This window comes from Babylonia areolata, chromosome 10, assembly GCF_041734735.1.
Source record: "Babylonia areolata isolate BAREFJ2019XMU chromosome 10, ASM4173473v1, whole genome shotgun sequence".
In the NCBI taxonomy this organism is placed as follows: domain Eukaryota; kingdom Metazoa; phylum Mollusca; class Gastropoda; order Neogastropoda; family Buccinidae; genus Babylonia; species Babylonia areolata.
This window is the reverse complement of record NC_134885.1, coordinates 26,805,524-26,829,243: the sequence shown is the minus strand read 5'-3', so window position 1 is coordinate 26,829,243 and position 23,720 is coordinate 26,805,524. Positions and strand designations below refer to the sequence as shown.

Genomic DNA, 23,720 nt, shown 5'->3' with positions numbered 1-23,720 from the left:
TGATGATTTGCCGGTTTACTCTACCCCTGCATTTATATCGTAATTAATACTTGGCAGACAGGTAAATTATGACTTGTTACACAAAAACAGAAGAAAATCACTCTGAAAAATCAAATCTCTCTTACCCCTACGCCCCCCACCCCTACCCCCCTCCTCTCGCGACCATTTGCCACCCGACTTTCGTGGCCACCTCCATGCCCAACTCCGAACTGTGGACTACGGCCTTCATATCGCGAGAAGTTACGACATCCGGCTATCTCACTTTGCAGACAGGTAAGTTCTTCCAAGTGTTCGAAACTACTTTTACTTCCTGGTCTGGCGTATCCGATAATCAACTTAAAAGAACAAGGAAACTTTCGAATGCTGCATTGGAATACAGCCCGAAGCAGGGTGGAGCAAACTTTGGGAGGATTACCACCTCCTCCATCGACTTCTAAGAACTTTGAAGTTGTCGAACAAGTTAGCAGGTGAGCTTCACAGTTCTACCGTGGGCATGTGTTTTACTTTTTGGCTCGGCAGCAGCAGTTGTTAGGGCACCGGTTCAAGTCTGTGCTATTGATCGCTGCTAAGAGAAATTGGTGGAGAGAAGAAGCAGCTGCAAATCTAACTTGTAAGAGCATTGATCACCTTACTCGAAACTTGCTAGAGTGGAGATGAAAGTGGTACTGGTTGGTTGCGGGGGAAGGGGGTAGGGGGAGGGGGGAAAATCATTATGCATGGTAAGGTCCCCCACGATCTCCCACCCCTGCCCCTCACCCTGTCAGCCTTATTATGTACTGCTGTTGTTGTTGTTGTTGTTAGGATTTTACCATCTTCTTCTCCTCCTTCTCTTCTTGTCAATGTTCTGTGAGTGAATGTGTGTGTGGGGTGTGCCAGTACAGAGAGTCTATGAGGGTGCGGGTTCAAATCCCGATCTCCCCCTTTCTTCCAAGTTTGACCGGAAAGTAAAACTGAGCATCTAGTCTTTCGGATGATACGATAAACCGAGGTCCTGTCAATACTGTGTTTGCTTAATTAATTGTTTTTATTATACATGTACTCTTTCTCTCTCTCTCTAGGAGATCTCTATCTCCCTCTGTGTCTGTGTGGTTGCTGTTTTGTTTTGATTTATGCATATTTTTTCCCACTGTTGTGTATCTCTACTAACACCATGCTTTCATTTTATTAAATGTTGTGTAGTGTAGGCCCTATTCAGGGCGGGGACTGGATGTAAAAAAGCACACCAGTGCTTATCTATTATCCTCGAAATAAAGAATTTGCCTTGTCTTGCCTTGTCTTGTCTCTTTCTCTCTGTCTCTCTTTCTTGCTTTCTTTCATCCTCTTTGATCAATCCAGTGTTCAATGATCCGATCCACTCTTTCTCATTTACATATATATTTCATTTGTTTATCCATCAACCATTATTTCAATATTTATTCATGGTAGAATGTGTTGTGTTTTCCGTAATTTTTGCATGCTTTTTGTATTATGTAAATTTAGTATGCTTTTTGTATTATCTTATGTAAATTTAGTATGCAGTTTAGACCCTATATTGGGCAGAGACCAGATGAAAAAAAGCATACAATTGCTTATCTATTATCCTAAAAAATAAAGAATTATCATTCAACCAATCAATGCAGTGGACTTGCATATATATATATATTCTATGGCTGTGCAGTCCCAGTTTGGATCTGCATGGGCACACTGTATTGTATTGTAATGTATTGTATTAGTCTTTTCTTCTGACAGATTTCTCTGTGTGAAATTCAGGCTGCTTTCCCCAGGGAGAACATGTCATTAAAGTGAGAGTGTCACCCCCCACCCACCCCCACCCCTCCCATCCCATCATTTTTCTCTTTTTTTTCCCAACCTGCATGTTTTTGTTGTTGTTGTTTTCCCATCAAAGTTGATTTTTCTACGGGGACAACCATTTTCTTGCCGTGGTTCTTTTACATAAGCTAAGTGCATGCTCCAAACAGGGCCTTGGTTTATCATCTCATTGGAATGAAACAGTTTGTTAGATTTTTAAAACAAAACCATTTTACTTCTTTTCATGGTGTTGTTTGGTTGTTTGTCACTGTACTGTTTTATGGTGCACTCACATTCTGAATTCTTCTGACCAGTATGCATTGATATGTCCTGGGCGCCGTTCTGTTCATTCTGTACACTGTTCCTCTTTCTGACGTCATTTCTGGTCATACTGTTCTTCACTACTCTTTTGTTGATGATATTCAGCCATGAAAGTCTGCAGAACCAAACTAAATAGACTGTCTGATTCAGGTGTTAAATCCTGGATTAAGTTTTACAAACAAAAGTAAAACAATGACAAAACTGAAGCTATGATTATTTCCTCTGTAAGAATGTCCATATCTATTTCTTTTCCTGCCACTATTATGGTTTGTGATACCACAGTTCAGTTTTCAAAAATCAGCAAGGAACCTTGGAGTCATTCTGGACTCAAACCTCAGTATGCATGCTCAGGTAGTCAATCTGATATATATAGTCAGTTGTGAACTTCATTGGATCAACTCTATCCGTCAGTACCTTTCTGTTAAAACTGCAAAAACTCTCTGCTTTGTGCTGTCACAAAATTGACAACTATAATTCTCTTCTCATAGGCTGTTCACATAATCTTCTTCAGCGAATTTAAAAACTAAAAAAAAAAAAAAACCCCAAAAAACAACCAAACAAAAAAAACAACAACAAAACAATGCTGCCTGTCTGACTCTCTGAGTCCCATGTACTGACAGCATTTCTCTCCACCTCTGCACTCAAACATCGGCTCCCCAATGAAACGAGTAATACAAAGTTGCATGTCCCATCTGTTCTGCTTTCCACTCCACAGGACCTACCTATCTTTCTGACCTTATCAGACTTACGCTCCCTCAAGAACTCTCCACTCTTTCCTCTGACTGTTACCTTCTGAAACTACCTCATGTCAGTACAAGAACCTGTGGTGAACATTCTTTCCTCTTTGTCGCTCCTCATATCTGGAACAACCTTCCTCATTATATCCGTGTATCTGATTCGATCTCAGCTTTTCACTTTTCACTCTACACTAAAATCTCATCTTTTTAAAACCTATCAATAAGCACTCTCAGTTTCCTTGTTCTACAACACCATCCATTTCAGCTCACTTTAGATGCATGATGAGTGGGAGAGTGAGAGTGGGGTAGCGGGGGCTGGGGTAGGGGAGGGAGGGATTTTGAGAAAGAGTGGTCATGAATGATTTTTGTGATTTTTAATTTTTTCTTTGGTGCCATATACTGTACCATGTCAAACTGATGCCAGCTAGGCCTATCAGTTTGCTCTGCTTGGCCAAATTTTGCGCAGCTAACAGTGAAAAGACAACCCGTCTTGTCCGGTCTGTAAAGCGCCCTGAGCTCTCATAGAGAAAGGGCGCTACATAAATGTACGTTTTTATTATTCTTGTTAATTTCTGGCAGTTCTCCAGTAGATTGTACAGACTTTCATTTAGGAATTTGCAGTCTCAGATACTGTCTTGTAGATTTTATCTTTGTATCATTCGAAGTTTTTTGCAAGTGCTTTCCACATTGTAAGGAAGATCATTCTTGAATGCAGTGAAGAGAACATGTCTAGAAATAATGCCTTGAGGAATGTTGCTCAGTACAGTACTTCTGTTTTTTGTTGAACATTCAGGACCTTCTTTCAGTTGAGAAATTTCTTGTCCATTTTAAAATGTTACCGCCAATTTTGTATGCATATCCATTTTCAATAATGATCTTCTATGCTGTTGTGAATGATAAGTTTTTAATAAAAAAAAAAAGAAAAAAAAAAAGTCCAAATCAACATCATGTATGCTTATCATCAGATCTAATAGTGGGAAATTCTACATGGCTTCCAGTAGTTGGGTTATGCAAGATGTCATGCCAGCACTCTCTTCAGGACTCTTTATTGGCTTCAAATTGATGGGCACAATAGTTGTGTGGTTGAAGCATTGGACTTTCAGTCTGAGGGTCTCGGGTTTGAATCTCAGAAACAGCACCTGGTGGGCAAAGGGTGGAGATTTTTCCAATCTTCCAGGTCAACACATATAGACCTGCTTGTGCCTGAACCCCATTCATGTGTATACGCAAGCAGAACATCAAATACACATGTTGAAGATCCTGCAATTCATGTCAGTATTTGGTGGGTCATGGAATCAAAAACATATCCAGCATGCACCCCCCTCCCCCCCTTCAGACCCTGCTGACGCACACACAATCACACACCCACACTTACACATTCACACACACTCACACACACAGACACCACACACACACACACACACCACACACACACACACCACATACACACACACACACACACCACATACACACACACATACACACACACACCACACACACACACACACACACATTCACACACACACACACACACACCACATACACACACACCACATACACACACACATTCACACACACTCACACACACACACACACACACACACACACACACACACACACACACACACACACACACCACATACACACACACACCACATACCCACACACACACACACATTCACACACACTCACACACACAGACACCACATACACATACACACACACACACACACACACACACACACACACACACACACCACATACCCCCCACCCCCACCCCACCCCCCCCACACACACACACATTCACACACACTCACACACACAGACACACACATACACACACACACACACACACATACGCACACACACACACACACACACACACACACACACACACACACACACACACACACACACACACACACACACACACACACACACACACACACACACACACACACACACCCACACACACTCACACACTAAATTCACCACTTGGACATGTGGTCTAGTATAAATTTTATGCATTTCTGTTCACTGTTTGCAGGTGACTGGCCATTCTCAGACTAGGGTTATGCTATAATCATACACCGGCCACAAAATGGGATCCTGCTTCAGCAAAGAAAGTGACACGGAGAATGTCAATAGCCACGAGAAGATCACAGGTGTTGCAAACCCAGATGATGTTAAGCTGAAGCCTAAGCCTCAGCCGCCAAAACCGCCTACGAGTGAACCGAGCGATTCAGACTCAGTTGACTCCAGTTATCTGGAACCGGTTGTTAAACCACAGTCTGCTGTCAAGGTCACTACACTTCCTAAGAAAGGTAAGTGATACAGGACTGTCGCAGCATTAAAGGTAAATGGCACAGTATTGTTGATGTCACAGCATTTTAAAGGTAAATGGTACAGTACTGTGGATGTCATAGCATTTTAAAGGTAAATGGTACAATACTGTTTGTGTCACAGCGTTTTAAAGGTGAACAGTACAGTATTATTGATGTCACGGCATTAAAGGTATTGTGAAATGATATTTTAATTACACATACTTAACCGTGACCTTTTTCCATTATTTAGGCTTTTTCATGTGATGTGTATGGTGAGTGTGACGATTGTGTGTGTGTGTTTGTGTGAGTCTGTGTGTGCATGGTTTTGTGCTTGAATATTTTGTTTGCTGACTGTAAAGGGCTGTGTGTGTGCAAAACATTGTGTTCAAATGCATGTTTTAAACGTTGGTGTGTACATTGTACAGCATGACTGAGTATGTTTTACATGGTAAAGCACAATATAAATTACAATATTATTATTATTAAAGGTAAATGAAAAAGTACCATTGATGTCACAGCATTAAAGGTAAATGGCACAGTACTGGTGGTGTCATAGCATTAAAGGTAAATGGCACATTACTGGTGATGTCACAGCATTAAAGGTAAATGGCACAGTACTGGTGATGTCACAGCATTAAAGGTAAATGGCACAGTACTGGTGATGTCACAGCATTAAAGGTTAATGGCACAGTACCATTGATGTCACAGCATTTAAGGTAAATGGAACAGTACTGGTGATGTCACAGCATTAAAGGTAAATGGCACAGCACTGGTGATGTCACAGCATTAAAGGTAAATGGCACAGTACTGGTGATGTCACAGCATTAAAGGTAAATGGCACAGTACCATTGATGTCATAGCATTAAAGGTAAATGGCACAGCACCATTGATGTCACAGCATTAAAGGTAAATGGCACAGTACCATTGATGTCACAGCTTTAAAGGTAAATGGCACAGTACCACTGATGTCGCAGTATTAAAGGTACATGGCACAGTACCATTGATGTCACAGCATTAAAGGTAAATGGCACAGTACTGGTGGTGTCATAGCATTAAAGGTAAATGGCACAGTACTGGTGATGTCACAGCATTAAAGGTAAATGGTACAGTACCGGTACTGTTGATGTCACAGCATTAAAGGTGAATGGCACAGTACCATTGATGTCATAGCATTAAAGGTAAATGGCACAGTACCATTGATGTCACAGCATTAAAGGTAAATGGCACAGTACCATCGATGTCATAGCATTAAAGGTAAATGGCACAGTACTGGTGATGTCACAGCATTAAAGGTAAATGGCACAGTACCACTGATGTCACAGCATTAAAGGTAAATGGCACAGTACCACTGATGTCATAGCATTAAAGGTAAATGGCACAGTACCATTGATGTCAAAGCATTAAAGGTAAATGGCACAGTACTGGTGATGTCACAGCATTAAAGGTAAATGGCACAGTACTGGTGATGTCACAGCATTAAAGGTTAATGGTACAGTACCGGTACTGTTGATGTCACAGCATTAAAGGTGAATGGCACAGTACCATTGATGTCACAGCATTAAAGGTAAATGGCACAGTACTGGTGATGTCACAGCATTAAAGGTAAATGGCACAGTACCACTGATGTCGCAGTATTAAAGGTACATGGCACAGTACTGTTGATCTCACACTCACAGCATAATATGTAAATGGCACAGTACTGGTGATGTCACAGCATTAAAGGTAAATGGTGCAGTACCATTGATGTCACAGCATTAAAGGTTAATGGCACAGTACTGGTGGTGTCATAGCATTAAAGGTAAATGGCACAGTACTGGTGATGTCACAGCATTAAAGGTAAATGGTACAGTACTGGTACTGTTGATGTCACAGCATTAAAGGTGAATGGCACAGTACCATTGATGTCATAGCATTAAAGGTGAATGGCACAGTACCATTGACATCATAGCATTAAAGGTAAATGGCACAGTACCATTGATGTCACAGCAATAAAGGTAAATGGCACAGTACTGGTGATGTCACAGCATTAAAGGTACATGGCACAGTACCATTGATGTCATAGCATTAAAGGTAAATGACACAGTACCATTGATGTCACAGAATTAAAGGTAAATGGCGCAATACCATTGATGTCACAGCATTAAAGGTAAATGGTACAGTACTGGTGGTGTCATAGCATTAAAGGTAAATGGCACAGTACCGGTACTGTTGATGTCACAACATTAAAGGTGAATGGTACAGTACCGGTACTATTGATGTCACAGCATTACAGGTGAATGGCACAGTACCATTGATGTCATAGCATTAAAGGTAAATGGCACAGTACCATTGATGTCACAGCATTAATGGTAAATGGCACGGTACTGGTGATGTCACAGCATTAAAGGTAAATGGCACAGTACTGGTGATGTCACAGCAGGAAATGGCACAGTAGTGTAGGTGTTACAGCACTAAAGGTAAATGGTCTAGTAGTGTAGATAGCACAGCGCTAAAGGTGAATGGTACAGTAATGTTGATGTCATGGCATGAACGGTAAATAGTACAGTACTGTTGATGTCATAGCATTAAAGGTAAATGGTACAGTACTGCATGTTGATGACACAATATTAAAGGTAAATTGTATAGCACCATTGATGTCACGGCATTAAAGGTAAATGGTGCCGTATTTTTAATGTCATATCATCAAAGGTAAATGGTACAGTACTGCATGTTGATGACACAACATTAAAGGTAAATTGTATAGCACCATTGATGTCACAGCATTAAAGGTAAATGGTGCCGTATTTTTAATGTCAGATTATCAAAGGTAAATGGTACAGTACTGTTTATGTCACAGAGGGTCCCTTCTTTTGCAAAAAACAAATATTTTGTTTTCTTCTTAAACTATGTGTCCTTTTTCACCAAAGGTAAAACCAATTAACTTTTATGCACAACTTACAAAAAACCCAGCTGATGAAACAGATACAAAATCAGGAGAGGCAAGGGTGCATATACTTAACTGGATATCATTATCATTGTTGTTATAAACAATAATGTCATTGGAATTGGTCATTCACTGACCAGTGATATTATATTTTGTTTCAGCCGCAGTGATTGTTCGAGCAGTGTACAGCTATGATGCTAGAGATGAAAATGACCTGTCCTTCGAAAAAGGAGATCGTATGGAGGTGGACGAAACAACGTAAGTAAATGTTAGATTAAGATGCAAGCTGCGTAGAATCACCCACCTGTTGTCAGTTATACATCAAACATGCACACCTAGTTGTAAACACTCGTGTAGACATGTACACATGGAAGTACAAGCTATCCTATCTGTACACCTGATTTGACTGGAAACTGATCTTTGCATCCAGAAATGAAAAGAAGTACAAAAAAAATAATGATCTTTAGGTAACAGAAGATGGGTTTTAAGAAAAGAAAAAAAAGAAAGAGCAACAGTCCATATGATGGTGGGATGACAAAAAAGAAAAGAATTAATACCATAATTGTTGACTTGCATCAGATTTTAACGTGATAATTTTTTTCCCACAATTTTGACTTCTTTACCTTCTACACAAGTGTACTTTAATGGTGGATAAAATTTGTATGAAAATAAACTCAACAAATAGAAACCATACTCATCTTCTTCTTCATTCATGGGCTGCAACTCCCACATTCACTGGGCTTTTACGTGTATGACCGTTTTTACCCCGCTGTGTAGGCAGCCGTATTCTGTTTTCGGGGGTGTGATGCTGGGTATGTTATTGTTTCCATAACCCACTGAACGCTATCATGGATAACACTACAGGATCTTTAACGTACATATTTTTTATCTTCTGCTCCTGTATACACATGAAGGGGGTCCAGGCAATAGCAGGTCTACACATTTGTTAACCTGGGAGATCGGAAAAATCTCCGCCCTTTACCCACCAGGCGCCATTACCGAGATTCAAACCCGGGACCTTCAGATTGGAAGTCCAACGCTTTAACCACTTAGCTGTTACGCCCGTCAAACCCTCCTCTAAAACAGTCAGTTGATTGCAGAGCCTGAAGTTGGATTTGTTTGTGTGTTATCGAGCAGAGATACTTCTGACCAGTCAGCAGAACACTGAAAATAAAAAGTGCACATTGAAGATGATCGATCTTGCACCTGTTGAAGTAAGTTGATGGTAATCTTTCAGTAATGTGGGCATCATCTAAGCAAATGACAAAGCAGTTGACTCACTTCAGACAATAGTGAAACCAGCAAGTAGTGCCATAACCTTCACCAACTTGTCAGAAGAGGCTTGTTAACCTTTCATATTGAACTCCATGAGTTAAGATTTCTTATGATGAAGAAGCTGATTCATTAATGAGAATGTCTGTTTTCCAGTTTCTTTGTCTTGCAAATGCTTCAGTATCAAAAAAGTTTGTTAGTTTTGTACAGCCGTAGTTTGCTAGTTTTGAAATTCCTTTCCAGTTTCACCAGATTGATCATAATTGGCTTCTTCTAATACATCAGCTTGTCTATTTCCTGGAGTTTTCTTGTAATTTAAAACTAATAAAAGAAAAAAGTCATGGGCTGCGCCTTATAGACCAGAAAATATGGTAGGTCTGAAGATATGACATATTTTGTTTTGTTTTGTTTTTCATTTTTACCCCACCTTAGGACTCAGTAGGAGTTTTAGTGGTACAACCTCATGTCGCTGGTTTTGAATCTGTCAGGACACAGCTGGTCATACAACATGCACCCATATACATCATAACCATATAGTTTTGGACATTGTTTAAGACAGTTTGTTGTTGTTGTTTTTTGTTGGGCCCTGTTTTATGACATTCTGTTGGGCAGTGTTTATGACAGTCTGTTGGGCAATGTTTATTTATGATAGTCTAATGGTCACTGTTTATGACATTCTGTTGGGCACTGTTTTTAGGCTTTCTGTTGGGCACTGTTTATTCATGACAGTCTTTTGGGCACTGTTTTAAGACTCTCTGTTGGGCAGTGTTAGTTCATGACAGTCTGTTGGGTACTGTTTTGAGACTTCCTGTTGGGCACTGTTTATTCATGACAGTCTGTTGGGCACTGTTTTAAGACTTTCTGTTGGGCACTGTTTATTCATGACAGTCTGTTGGGCACTGTTTTAAGACTTTCTGTAGAGCACTGTTTATTCATGACATGTTTTAAGATTTTGTTGGGCACTGTTTGTTTATGACAGTCTGTTGGGCACTGTTTATTCATGACAGTCTGTAGGGCACTGTTTTATGACAGTATGTTGGGCACTGTTTTATGACATTCTGTTAGGCACAGTTTATATATGACAGTCTGTGTGCACTGTTTATTTATAACAGTCTTTTGGGCACTGTTTTATGATATTCTGTTAGGCACAGTTTATATATGACAGTCTGTGTGCACTGTTTATTTATAACAGTCTTTTGGGCACTGTTTTATGATATTCTGTTAGGCACAGTTTATATATGACAGTCTGTGTGCACTGTTTATTTATAACAGTCTTTTGGGCACTGTTTCATGATATTCTGCAATCTCTTGCAGAGGCGCTATGGCAGAGTCTCTAGGCATTGGACTTCTTGTCCAGTGTTCTCCATGGTCATGGTTTGAGGCATCATTTTGGCTGGGTGCTGTGTCCTATGGGAAGGCACTGTACTTTGATTTTCCTTACTCCACCTATGTGTGAATGGGTCCCTGACGTGCTGAGCCCTAGATGCAGTGGATATGAATTCACTACCCCAGATGGCCATGAAAGGCAGTGGGACCTTTGACTTTTGTTTGTTTTTTTGTAACCTCTTTGCAGGAATGAGTCTGCAGAGTGTTACTGTACTGTCAGTCTTGGTTGGTTTGGTTGTTTTATTGTTGTTGTTGTTTGTCACTTACTCATTTACCTGGTGACAGACACTGTGATGTTCTCGTGTGTTTCAGACAAAGCGACGACTGGTGGCTGGCAACCCATCTCAAGACGGGCAAGAAGGGTTACATCCCTTACAACTATGTGTCCCTCGATGACAACTCTCCCAAGTCCCAGGAGTAAGGGATGGCCTGTGTGTGTGTGTATGTGTGTATGTGTGAGTGAGTACGTATGGCACTGAATGGTGATCAGCAAGTGTTTAGTGTGCATGGCCCATCAAAACAGAAAGTAGTGAGATGTCATCACCCTTTCCTCACATAGGCTTTCCTATTCACACTGTCCTCTTCTCATCACTTGACAACGGGCCTATGGTCTGAAACGTCGTGTCAAAACAAAGAGGATTCAACTACCACCCAAAAGGTTTTTATAAACTTTAGTTTTTTGTCTTTGAAGAATCCTGCAGTCATTCTTGTCTTCTTCGATGGCCTGGAGATTCTCTCTCCTCCGTTTCTGGTCTGCTGTCTTTGGAGGTGGTGGTGGAGCTCATCTACCAGCGTTCCTGAGAGCCCTGGGTTCGATTCCCACTCTAACCCTTTCTCCCAAGTTTGGAAAATCAAACTGAGGATCTGGTCGTTTCGGATGAGATGTTATAAACCTTAGCTCCAAGTGCAGCACACACCTGGCGCTCTGAAAAGAACCCATGGTGACAAAAGTGTTGTCCTCTGGCATACCTCTGTAGAAGAAATCCACTCAGAGAGATATGCAGAAAAATAGGCATGCATTCAAGGCCTGATTAAATGCATTGGGTTTTGCTGCTGGTCAGGCGACTAAGCGGATGTGGTGTAGCGTATATATATATATATATATATATATATATATATATATATATATATGGATTTGTCCGAACGCAGTGATGCCTCCCTTAAGAAACTGAAACAGCTATTTTTGGTTCCCTGCCTTCTCACATCCTCAGCCTCCCCTCTTGTCTCTTCACTGTGTCTGTATTCTGCAAGATTCCCGGTTCTGTTGACTGCATAGTGGTTTTGAGCTGCATGCTTGGAGTTGTACAGAATGCCTGACGCTGTGATGTTGACCCGTTAACTTTGTTAAGTTTGTGTGGCTCTTCTGTCTGTTGTTTGCCTACACCAAAAGTTGTATGAGATGAGGGTGGTGGGTGGGGAGGAGGGGGAAGGGGAAACAACAACAACAAACAACAGCAAACACTCTGGGAGGAATGCACTCTAAACACTTGTGAGTCAGTGTGTGTGTGTGTGTGTTTGTTTGTGTGTGTGTGTGTGTGTGTGTGTGTGTGTGTGTGTGTGTGTGTGTGTGTGAGTTTTTCTGTGTGTGTGTGTGTGTGCATGTGTGTATGTGTGTTGAATTGATTTTGGCATCTCAGGAAGGGTTCTTAACATAGTGTCACTGTACTGTGTTTGCAAGCGTATTTTTTGGTTATGCCGCTGGTCACGCATCTGCTTTGCAGATGTGGTGGTAGCGTATATGGATTTGTCTGAACCCAGTGATGCCTTCTTGAGCAGCTGAATGAACGGGACTGTGTTTGCAGCTGGTGGTTTGACGTGGACCACAAAGAGGCCACCAAGAAGTTGTTGCTGCCTGGAAACCCCATGGGGACCTTCCTTGTTCGAGAGAGCGATGGTCAGTTTTTTTTATTTTCTGAACATCAGTAAGCGAGAGAATTTCACAGTTAATCTACTGGTCAGTGTTAAGTTGTCCCCCGCCCCCCCCCCCCAAAAAAAAACAACCCAAACAACTGTATTGGCTGTGATGTGATTGGTTTTTTGTTTTGTTTTTCTTTTAAACTGCTTTCCACAGAAAAAAAAAAGATATAACCCTCTCTCTCACCCATACCCACAACCTCCAAAACAAAGAAAAAAATATGTATATACAGAGAGAAGTGCGGGGGGGGGGAGTCTGGTGGGAGGAGGAGGGGGGGGGGGGCTATGGAGGGAAGACGTTTACTGTCATTGAGAATGAATTTTTTTTATAGTACACAGGTTTGTTCTCAGTGAGAGAGATGATTGACTGAAATTATTGCCAGTCTTTAGCCAGAAAGTAAAAAAAAAAAGAAGAAAAAAAAAGAGTGATTGCTGTTCAAAGGAGGAAGGTGGCAGAATGGTCAAGATGTTCAACTGCCAATACAGAGAGTCCATGAGGGTGTGGGTTCGAATTCCGCTCTCGCCCATTCTCCCAAGTTTGACTGGAAAATCTAAACTTTGCGTCTAGTCTTTCGGACGAGACGATGAACTGAGGTTCTATTTGCAGCATGCACTTGGTGCACTGGAAAAGACCCCACAGCAGCAAGAGTGTTGTCCTCTGATGGCAAAATTATGTAGAAAGAAATCCACTCTGACAGGAACACAAATATATAAGCATGCACTCAAATCCTGACATGCGCGTCGGGTTATGCTGCTGTCAGGCATCTGCCTAGCAGATGTGGTGTAGCGTATATGAATTTGTTGGAATGCAGTGACGCCGCCTTGAGAAACTGAAACTGAAACTGTTCCTTTCGAACGAGAATGAAGAAGTGCTTTGTTTGTTTCAGACCAGAAATCGTACGCGTTGTCGGTGCGGGATATCGATGCCATGGGCGAACCGTGGGTGAGGCATTACAAGGTGGTCAAGGTGCCGGCCACTGGGGAGTACTACATTAAGGAACAGAACAAATTCAGCTCCCTCGTGGAACTCATCGATTTCTACGCGAGTAAGGTTTTATTTTAGTTCATTCTGTTTTTCATTTTGTTCAGTAATTATTTTACCAAATGGAGAAAGTTTATAAAAAAAACTGTGGGTTGTAGAATAAGACTCGCTTTTGATGAAAGATGTCCAGCGTTTCAGACCATAGGTCTGTCTTCAGGGACTGTGTTAGTTGGAAAAAACTAAAGACAGAAGACTAACCTATGGTAAGACAGACCTATGGTCTGAGACATTGGACGCCTTTTATGAAAAGTGAGTTTTATTTTACAACCCACAGTTTTTATAAACTTTCTCAGTTTGGTGTTTTTATAGACTCAGCAGTCATTCTTCATTTTATCGTCGTAATTATATCATTTTATTTCATTTTATTTTACTTTATTTTATTTTATCCTGTTTTATTCTGTTTTATTTTGGGGGGAATTATTTATTTCCAGTAGTTACCTCAATAATTGTTTTATAGTTTAGGTGACCAGTGTTTTTATTTTACAACCCACAGTTTTTATAAACTTTCTCAGTTTGGTGTTTTTATAGACTCAGCAGTCATTCTTCATTTTATCGTCGTAATTATATCATTTTATTTCATTTTATTTTACTTTATTTTATTTTATCCTGTTTTATTCTGTTTTATTTTGGGGGGAATTATTTATTTCCAGTAGTTACCTCAATAATTGTTTTATAGTTTAGGTGACCAGTGTTTTACTTGAAAAATGTGCATGGGGGGAGCATGGGGAGGGGGGCTATAGGGGGGTACACACGCCTGTAATTATGTACGGATTGTAATTATGTATGTATGCGTGTGTGTGGATGGGTATGTGTGTGGGTGTGTGCATGCAGGGGATAATCCACTAAAATTGTTGTATTTTCTTTAAAAAAAAAATAAAAAAAAGAAGAAGAAAAAGGAAACCACAAAAACTCGTCTGTGTGTGTGTCTGCAAGTGTATGACTGGGGTGGGGGGGGGGGGTGGATGGTGGTGGTGGCAGTGGTGGTGCAGGCAAAGTGTGTGGGGGACGGGAGGGGGGGGAGAGTGTGCAGGGGGAGGGGGGGGGAGTGAGATGGCGGCAACATGACGGAAGGCGTTGACAAGGCATTGAAGCCATTTACCCATCAATGGGGTTAGGCTGACGATGTGTGAAATGTCCATGGACCTAAAATGAAAGAACAATGAGATGTGAAGAGTAAAGGATTTAACAACAAGAAAGGGAAGTAACACTCTCCATTTACAAGATACAAAACTTCCAACTCAGTCCTGCTAATGCTACTGTTTCAGCTACCACACAGGTAAATAAAAGGTGCATAATGAACAAAACCAGACTCTTCCTCGTTATTTACCTGTGTGTTAGTTGAACTGACAGTTCGGATTTGAAGTTGTGTACCTTTTAAACGGAGAGAGTTACTTCTCTTTATTTTTGTTCAGTCCATGGACCTAGCTTCATCATCGCTCTGCAAGTTGTTCTCGGAATCTTGGCACTTCAGAGTTTGTCCTTGGTGATGTCCCCTTTCTCCTAGAACTGAGAATTAGGAAGGTGGCAGAACGGTCGATGATGTAGATCAGCCAGTACAGTTGCCATGAGGGTTTGGGTTCAAATTCCAGTCTCGCCCTTTCTTCCAAGTTTTGACTGGAAAATCCAACTGAGCGTCTTGTTATTGGGACTTAGCATAAATGATAAACAGAGAGCAGCACACACTTGATGCTCTGAAAAAGAACAAACCCATGGTAACATAAGTTTCGTCCTTTGGCAAAATTCTGTAGAAGAAATCCACTCTGATGGGTACAGAAATATGCACGCACTTAGGGCCTGACTAGCGCATTGAGTTACGCTGCTGACGGGCATCTGCTTGGCAGATGTGGTGTAGTGTATATGGATTTGCCCAAACGCAGTGACTCCTCCTTTAGAAACTGAAACAGAACTCTAGGATGGCTTCCAGCCAAGGCCAATGTTGTACAGCCAGGTGTGAATGTTACCTGAACAATGCTTTCAGATGAAGGGCTGTATTCACCTTTGCTGATATACAGCCAGGTGTGAATGTTACCTGAATTATTGCTTTCAGATGAAGGGCTGTATTCACCTTTGCTGATATACAGCCAGGTGTGAATGTTACCTAAATTATTGCTTTCAGATGAAGGGCTGTATTCACCTTTGCTGATATACAGCCAGGTGTGAATGTTACCTGAACAATGCTTTCAGATGAAGGGCTGTATTCACCTTTCCCACTTGTACAGCCAGGTGTAAATGTTACCTGAACAATGCTTTCAGATGAAGGGCTGTATTCACCTTTGCTGATATACAGCCAGGTGTAAATGTTACCTGAACAATGCTTTCAGATGAAGGGCTGTATTCACCTTTGCTGATATACAGCCAGGTGTAAATGTTACCTGAACAATGCTTTCAGATGAAGAGCTGTATTCACCTTTGCTGATATACAGCCAGGTGTAAATGTTACCTGAACAATGCTTTCAGATGAAGGGCTGTGTTCACCTTTGCTGATATACAGCCAGGTGTAAATGTTACCTGAATTATTGCTTTCAGATGAAGGGCTGTATTCACCTTTGCTGATATACAGCCAGGTGTAAATGTTACCTGAACAATGCTTTCAGATGAAGGGCTGTATTCACCTTTCCCAGTTGTACAGCCAGGTGTAAATGTTACCTGAACAATGCTTACAGATGAAGGGCTGTATTCACTTTTCCCAGTTGTACAGCCAGGTGTAAAAGTTACCCCAACAATGCTTTCAGATGAAAGGCTGTATTCACCTTTCCCAGTTGTACAGCCAGGTGTAAAAGTTACCCCAACAATGCTTTCAGATGAAAGGCTGTATTCACCTTTCCCAGTTGTACAGCCAGGTGTAAATGTTACCTGAACAATGCTTACAGATGAAGGGCTGTATTCACTTTTCCCAGTTGTACAGCCAGGTGTAAAAGTTACCTCAACAATGCTTTCAGATGAAGGGCTGTATTCACTTTTCCCAGTTGTACAGCCAGGTGTATATGTTACCTGAACAATGCTTACAGATGAAGGGCTGTATTCACCTTTGTTGATATACAGCCAGGTGTAAATGCTACCTGAACAATGCTTTCAGATGAAGGGCTGTATTCACCTTTGCTGATGCCGTGCCCAAGGACCCGACCTGTAGTGCACTTCAAGGAACTGGAGGTGGGCAGGGAATTAGTGAAGCTTGACAAACACTTGGGGTCTGGCCGCTTCGGAGAAGAGGTTTGGAAAGGTGTGTATATTTAACCCATTTAACCCTAAGGAGTTCACTGCCTCAGCAGTCTTCCCTGTCATACTGATGTGGAAAAAAAATGTAGAAAATATGCACTGAAACTGATCTGGTTTTTTCTCAAAATTGACGTGTGAACGCAGCTTGGAAGTACTATAGAAGTTTGTTCCCTTCGCTTGAGGTTTATACATATTAAGGAATGCAGAATGCGTTTTAATGAAGCAAATTTTGACACCCAAGCAACACTCGGATGCAGGGTTCAGTGAGAAAAGAGGAAAATCTCTTTCTGTTTGATCATGAAAATTGTTGCAAAGTTTGTAAGGCTCATCTGTCATACACACAGTTTGACTGTCCTTGCATCACAAGGGGTCCCCAGGTAAAGTCTAGCATGTACAGATCGTTTATTAGCGACTTTTTTTTTTTTTTTTTTAAGTTGAAGGGCACTTTGCCACTATGCTGGAAGGATGAAAAACAAAGCCTTTTGTCTTAATCCTTCCAGCTGCTCACAGCTAGATTTCTTTTGTGGCATTGTTAGATGTGAGGTTAGATGTTTCTTCTTCTTCTTCTTCTTCTTCTTCTTCGTTCGTGGGCTGCAACTCCCACATTCACTCATATGTACACGAGTGGGCTTTTACGTATATGACCGTTTTTACCCTGCCATGTAGGCAGCTATACTCCGTTTTCGGGGGTGTGCATGCTTGGTATGTTCTTGTTTCCATAACCCAACCAAACACCGACATGGATTACAGGATCTTTAATGTGCGTATTTGATCTTCTGCTTGCGTATACACAAAAAGGGGGTTCAGGCACTAGCAGGTCTGCACATGTTGACCCGGGAGATTTGGAAAAATCTCCACCCTTTACCCACCAGGCGCCATCACAGAGATTTGAACCTGGGACCCTCTGATTGAAAGTCCAACACTTTAACTACTTGGCTATTGCCCCCATTGATTTTGCACCTTCTTTGCGTGACGCATGACTTGCCGTGCCCAGGGAAGCTGCGTGACGTGCTGGAGGTGGCGGTGAAGATCCTGCAGCCGGGGTCCATGAAGCCGGAGAAGTTCCTGGAGGAGGCACGCATCATGAACAAGCTCCGGCACGACCGGCTGGTGCAGCTGTTGGCTGTCTGCTCCAAGGAGGAGCCCATATGGATGGTGACGGAGCTCATGGTCAACGGCTCCCTGCTGGACTACCTGCGCAAGGACAAGGGGAGCTTGGTGAAATTCCCTGTCGTCGTTGACATGGCTGCTCAGGTAAAGAGGTCCTTTGCTGCAGTTACTGATCAATATGGCTGGACAGGTAAAGAGGTTGTTTGGTGAAGTTCGTTGTCATCATCGACATGGCTGCTCAGGTAAAGAGGTTGTTTGCTGAAGTTCCTGGATGGTTGCTCAGGTAAAGAGATTGTTTGGTGATGTTCGTTGTCGTCATCAGCATGGCTACTCAGGTAAAGAGGTTGTTTGCTAAAGTTCCTGGATGGCTGCTCAGGTAAAGAGGTTGTTTGGTGATGTTCATTGTCATCATTGACATGGCTGCTCAGGTAGAGAGGTTGTTTGCTGAAGTTCCTGGATGACTGCTCAGGTAAAGAGGTTGTTTGGTGATGTTCATTGTCATCATTGGCATGGCTGCTCAGGCAAACAGGTTGTTTGCTGAAGTCCCTGTATGACTGCTCAGGTAGAGAGGTTATTTGCTGAAGTTCCTGGTCATCATGGCTGCTCAGGTAAGGATGTTGTTTGCTGAAGTATGTGGTTGTAATCAACATACCTGCTCAGGTAAAGGTGTTGTTTGCTGAAGTTCACAGTCATCATTGACATTGCTACACAGGTAAAGTGGTTGTTTACTGAAATTCATGGTCCTCTTGACTGCTCAGGTAAAGGGGTTGTTTGCTGAAGTTTGCTTGTTTGCTGAAGTTACTGGTTGATATGGCTGCACAGGTAAAGAGTTTGTGGAAGTTCCTGATCATCATGGTTGCGTAGGAAGAGAGGTTGTTTGCTGGAGATCATTGGCGTCATGGCTGCACAGGTAAAGAGGCTGTTTGCTGAAGGTCATGGTCATTTTTGAAATGGCTGCACCGATATTATCATCATCATTACCATCATCATTATCATAATCATTATTATTACTAGTAGTAGTATTGTTATCATTGTTATTATTGCTGTTATTGTTATCATCATTATCATTATTATTATCATTGTCATTATTATAATCCTTATTATTATCTTTCTCTGTCTGTGCTTACTCTTGCGGATGATGGCCTGGTCTTCAAAACTTCGAAAGATGCTCAGGAAAGAACTAAAGCCGTCCAGAAACAACTAAACAATATTGCTCAGTGGTGCAAAGACACAGGATCTTCCATCAATCCAGCGAAAGCCCAAACGTTGCTGTGCACCCTCAACAACAGAACCGTGAGCAAATCACCACCTTCTGTGTCACTCGATGGGATTCAGATCGAGAAAACTGAATGCCTACGCTACCTAGGAATACACTTCGACAGGATGCTGACCTTCAGAAAACATACGGAAAATACTGTTCTCAAATGCAAAAAGGGCCTTTCAGTCTTAAAACTCAGAAAACATACGGAAAATACTGTTCTCAAATGCAAAAAGGGCCTTTCAGTCTTAAAAGCAATGGCAACCAAAGGTATTGAACAACGCCATCTCTTCCTGCTATACCAATCACTCGTCCTCAGTGTGATCGACTACGGACTTGGGCTAACAACACCGTCTCAAAGCAACCTCCTAAAATTAGAAAGAGTACAAAATGAAGCTATGAGGCTGATCCTTGGAACAACAAAAGACACGCCCGACAGGATGCTGACCTTCAGAAAACATACGGAAAATACTGTTCTCAAATGCAAAAAGGGCCTTTCAGTCTTAAAAGCAATGGCAACCAAAGGTATTGAACAACGCCATCTCTTCCTGCTATACCAATCACTCGTCCTCAGTGTGATCGACTACGGACTTGGGCTAACAACACCGTCTCAAAGCAACCTCCTAAAATTAGAAAGAGTACAAAATGAAGCTATGAGGCTGATCCTTGGAACAACAAAAGACATGCCCACAGAAACCATGCGATACCTGCTTGACCTTCCTTCAGTGCAGGCCAGAAACAAGTTAGAACAGGTCAAGACCTACTTCAAAGCATTAGAAAACCCTCAAAACCCACTGCATGATGCAGTCAAAGAACCAAAAGGCAGCCGCCTAGGACGAGGAAGATCATGGATGGGGCAAGCAGAAGACACAATCCAGCTAGTATGCCGACTACAAGACCTGAAAGAAACAAAAGAATGTGAGAAAAACCCGGAAAACCTCAACCATCTATTCAACACAGCCATTTCACCCACTCTAGGAAGACATTGTCGGGAATGGCCAGAGGGCAAAACTGATGCGGAAGTGAAACTACTCATAGAAGAAAACAGTAAAGAAGAGGACATCATCATATACACAGATGGCTCAGTCACCAAAGACCAATCCGGTTGGGGATTCACTGCGAAACAAAATGGAAAAACAGTTAGGGAAGAGAATGCTGCCTACAAAGTCACAACCTCCAGCCTAACGATGGAAGTTGAAGCTGTGACACATGCCCTCCAGTGGCTATCGTCCATCCATACGCCTGGAAACCAACATGCCATGATTCTAACCGACTCAATGAACCTCATACAGAAAATTGAAAACGGAATGGGAAGCCCAGAGTGGCATAAGGCAATGCGCAACTTTCAGATTAAAAAACTCACATGGTCATACTGCCCGGGACATGCAGGAGTTAAGGGAAATGAGCGAGCTGACAGACTTGCTGGTAACGCAACACTAACGAGCGGCCTACATCTAGGAAAATCGGAAATCCTCAGAAAAGTCAAAGAATATAAAAAAGAACAGGTACAAGTCCATCACACCATCGATCGCCTCAAAGAAAAAAAAGCAGAGAGAGGGAGTGGCCGTAAGTCTAACATGAAAGGTAGAGCACGATGCTTTGCTAATCAAACAAATATCGGCATCATTTCCAAACCAACATTGCGCAAATTTCTTCAAAACGGAACAGAGTCTCTGTGGGCTTTTCCAAATACAATAGACTGAGCAACACACTAGACGCCACGTTCTTGGCATCAGAGATCTTTTCCCATCCCTCTTGCGGCCAATCAGTGGCAGCCTCTGTGCGTGTGTGTATGTGTGTGTTTGTGTGCATGTGTGGGTCTGTATTTTTGAGTGCGTTTGTGCATGCGCGAGAGTGTAAGTGTACACAAGTGTCAGTAGAGTTCTGTGCACATGTGTGTGTGTGTGTGTGTGTGTGTGTGCGTGTGTGTGAGGGGGAGGTGGGGGTGCGGGGTGAGGTGGGGTAGAGGATGAGGTATGTGAGTGTATGCATGCCTACACTGTGGGAGCAACAGGATATTGGAACGTATATATATATATATATATATATATATATATATATCTTTGTACATATGTGTGTAGAGATATGGGCATATGTGTGTGTGCTTGTACAAGTAAGTGTTCATCTGTGTGTGTGTGTGTGTGTGTGCCATGGAAGCTGTGATACGTAGACTAGAAATGAGTGTGTGGAGGAGGGGGGTAGAGGAGGTGCAGGGTAATGTGTGTGGTGTGTGTGTGTGTGTTGGAGCTCATGTACGTTTATATGTGTTTGACTGTGCTTTCATATCTGTGAAACTGCATGTTCGGTGCATATCTGTTATGCATGTGTGGGTGTATATGTGAATGTGTGTCTTCATGTTTTACATCTATTTGCTTTTTTTTTTTTTTTTTTTTTTACATTACAGTTATTATTTATTTATTTATTTGTGTAAGCTTATCTATCATTTATTCCCTTTTTTTTTCTTTTTTTTTTCTTTTTTTTTTTTCCTCAAGGCCTGACTAAGCGTGTTGGGTTACGCTGCTGGTCAGGCATCTGCTTGGCAGATGTGTTGTAGCGTATATGGATTTGTCCGAACGCAGTGACGCCTCCTTGAGCTACTGAAACTGAAACTGAAACTGTCTCCGGACCTTGCTTTTGGAATGAGCTTCCTCAGGTCTTTGCACTCAGCTCTTTGAGGTCTGGCCTTAAAACCCACCACTTACCATGACAGCCTCCCTTCCATGCCTCTTCTTTGTCTTCAGTTTCTCAAGTTTAGAGTTATGCATGCGTGCGAATGACAGGTGTGAAATCGCTTTGATTTGTCTCTGCACAAGATTCAGCTGTATGTGAAAAATAATAATAATTATTATTAATATTATTGATATTATCATTATATCTCCAGATAGCGGAAGGGATGGCCTACCTGGAGCAGGAGAATTTCATCCACAACGACCTGCGGGCGCTGAACATCCTGGTGGGCAAGTACCATGACATCAAGGTGGCCAACTTCGGCCTGGCCGCCATCGTGCAGCAGAACCAGAGCTCAACAGAGATGGATGAAAGTGGGTGGACACAGTACAACATAGAAAAAGTATCTGTTGAACCTGAATATGTGTCATAACTCAGTCAGAAGAATATCTGTTGAACCTGAATATGTGTCATAACTCATTCAGGAGAATATCTGTCGTACCTGAATATGTGTCATAACTCAGTCAGAAGAATATCTGTCGTACCTGAATATGTGTCATAACTCAGTCAGAAGAATATCTGTCGAACCTGAATATGTGTCATAACTCAGTCACAAGAATATCTGTTGAACCTGAATATGTGTCATAACTCATTCAGAAGAATATCTGTCGTACCTGAATATGTGTCATAACTCAAGTCAGAAGAATATCTGTCGTACCTGAATATGTGTCATAACTCATTCAGAAGAATATCTGTCGTACCTGAATATGTGTCATAACTCAGTCAGAAGAATATCTGTCGAACCTGAATATGTGTCATAACTCAGTCAGAAGAATATCTGTCGAACCTGAATATGTGTCATAACTCAGTCAGAAGAATATCTGTCGAACCTGAATATGTGTCATAACTCAGTCAGAAGAATATCTGTTGAACCTGAATATGTGTCATAACTCATTCAGAAGAATATCTGTCGTACCTGAATATGTGTCATAACTCAAGTCAGAAGAATATCTGTTGAACCTGAATATGTGTCATAACTCAAGTCAGAAGAATATCTGTTGAACCTGTATATGTGTCATAACTCATTCAGAAGAATATCTGTCGTACCTGAATATGTGTCATAACTCATTCAGAAGAATATCTGTCGAACCTGAATATGTGTCATAACTCAGTCAGAAGAATATCTGTTGAACCTGAATATGTGTCATAACTCAAGTCAGAAGAATATCTGTCGTACCTGAATATGTGTCATAACTCAGTCAGAAGAATATCTGTCATACCTGAATATGTGTCATAACTCATTCAGAAGAATATCTGTCGAACCTGAATATGTGTCATAACTCAGTCAGAAGAATATCTGTCGAACCTGAATATGTGTCATAACTCAAGTCAGAAGAATATCTGTCGTACCTGAATATGTGTCATAACTCAGTCAGAAGAATATCTGTCGAACCTGAATATGTGTCATAACTCAGTCAGAAGAATATCTGTCGAACCTGAATATGTGTCATAACTCAGTCAGAAGAATATCTGTCATACCTGAATATGTGTCATAACTCATTCAGAAGAATATCTGTCGAACCTGAATATGTGTCATAACTCAGTCAGAAGAATATCTGTCGAACCTGAATATGTGTCATAACTCAAGTCAGAAGAATATCTGTCGTACCTGAATATGTGTCATAACTCATTCAGAAGAATATCTGTCGAACCTGAATATGTGTCATAACTCAGTCAGAAGAATATCTGTCGAACCTGAATA

General features: G+C 41.6%; 1 protein-coding gene across 1 annotated transcript in view; it reads left to right on the top strand.

Annotated features, from left to right (window-relative positions):
• Positions 1 to 282: 282 nt before the first annotated feature.
• The window catches only part of LOC143286919 (tyrosine-protein kinase HCK-like), a 36,944-nt gene continuing 13,506 nt past the window's right edge, over positions 283 to 23,720 (top strand). The window contains exons 1-9 of the mRNA XM_076594871.1: positions 283 to 467; positions 4,894 to 5,170; positions 8,255 to 8,351; positions 11,064 to 11,168; positions 12,554 to 12,645; positions 13,553 to 13,711; positions 16,784 to 16,927; positions 17,918 to 18,177; positions 22,173 to 22,332. Of these exons, the coding sequence (XP_076450986.1) occupies positions 4,948 to 5,170; positions 8,255 to 8,351; positions 11,064 to 11,168; positions 12,554 to 12,645; positions 13,553 to 13,711; positions 16,784 to 16,927; positions 17,918 to 18,177; positions 22,173 to 22,332 (1,240 nt within the window). The 5' untranslated portion in view covers positions 283 to 467; positions 4,894 to 4,947. The remainder of the gene's footprint in view (positions 468 to 4,893; positions 5,171 to 8,254; positions 8,352 to 11,063; positions 11,169 to 12,553; positions 12,646 to 13,552; positions 13,712 to 16,783; positions 16,928 to 17,917; positions 18,178 to 22,172; positions 22,333 to 23,720) is intronic.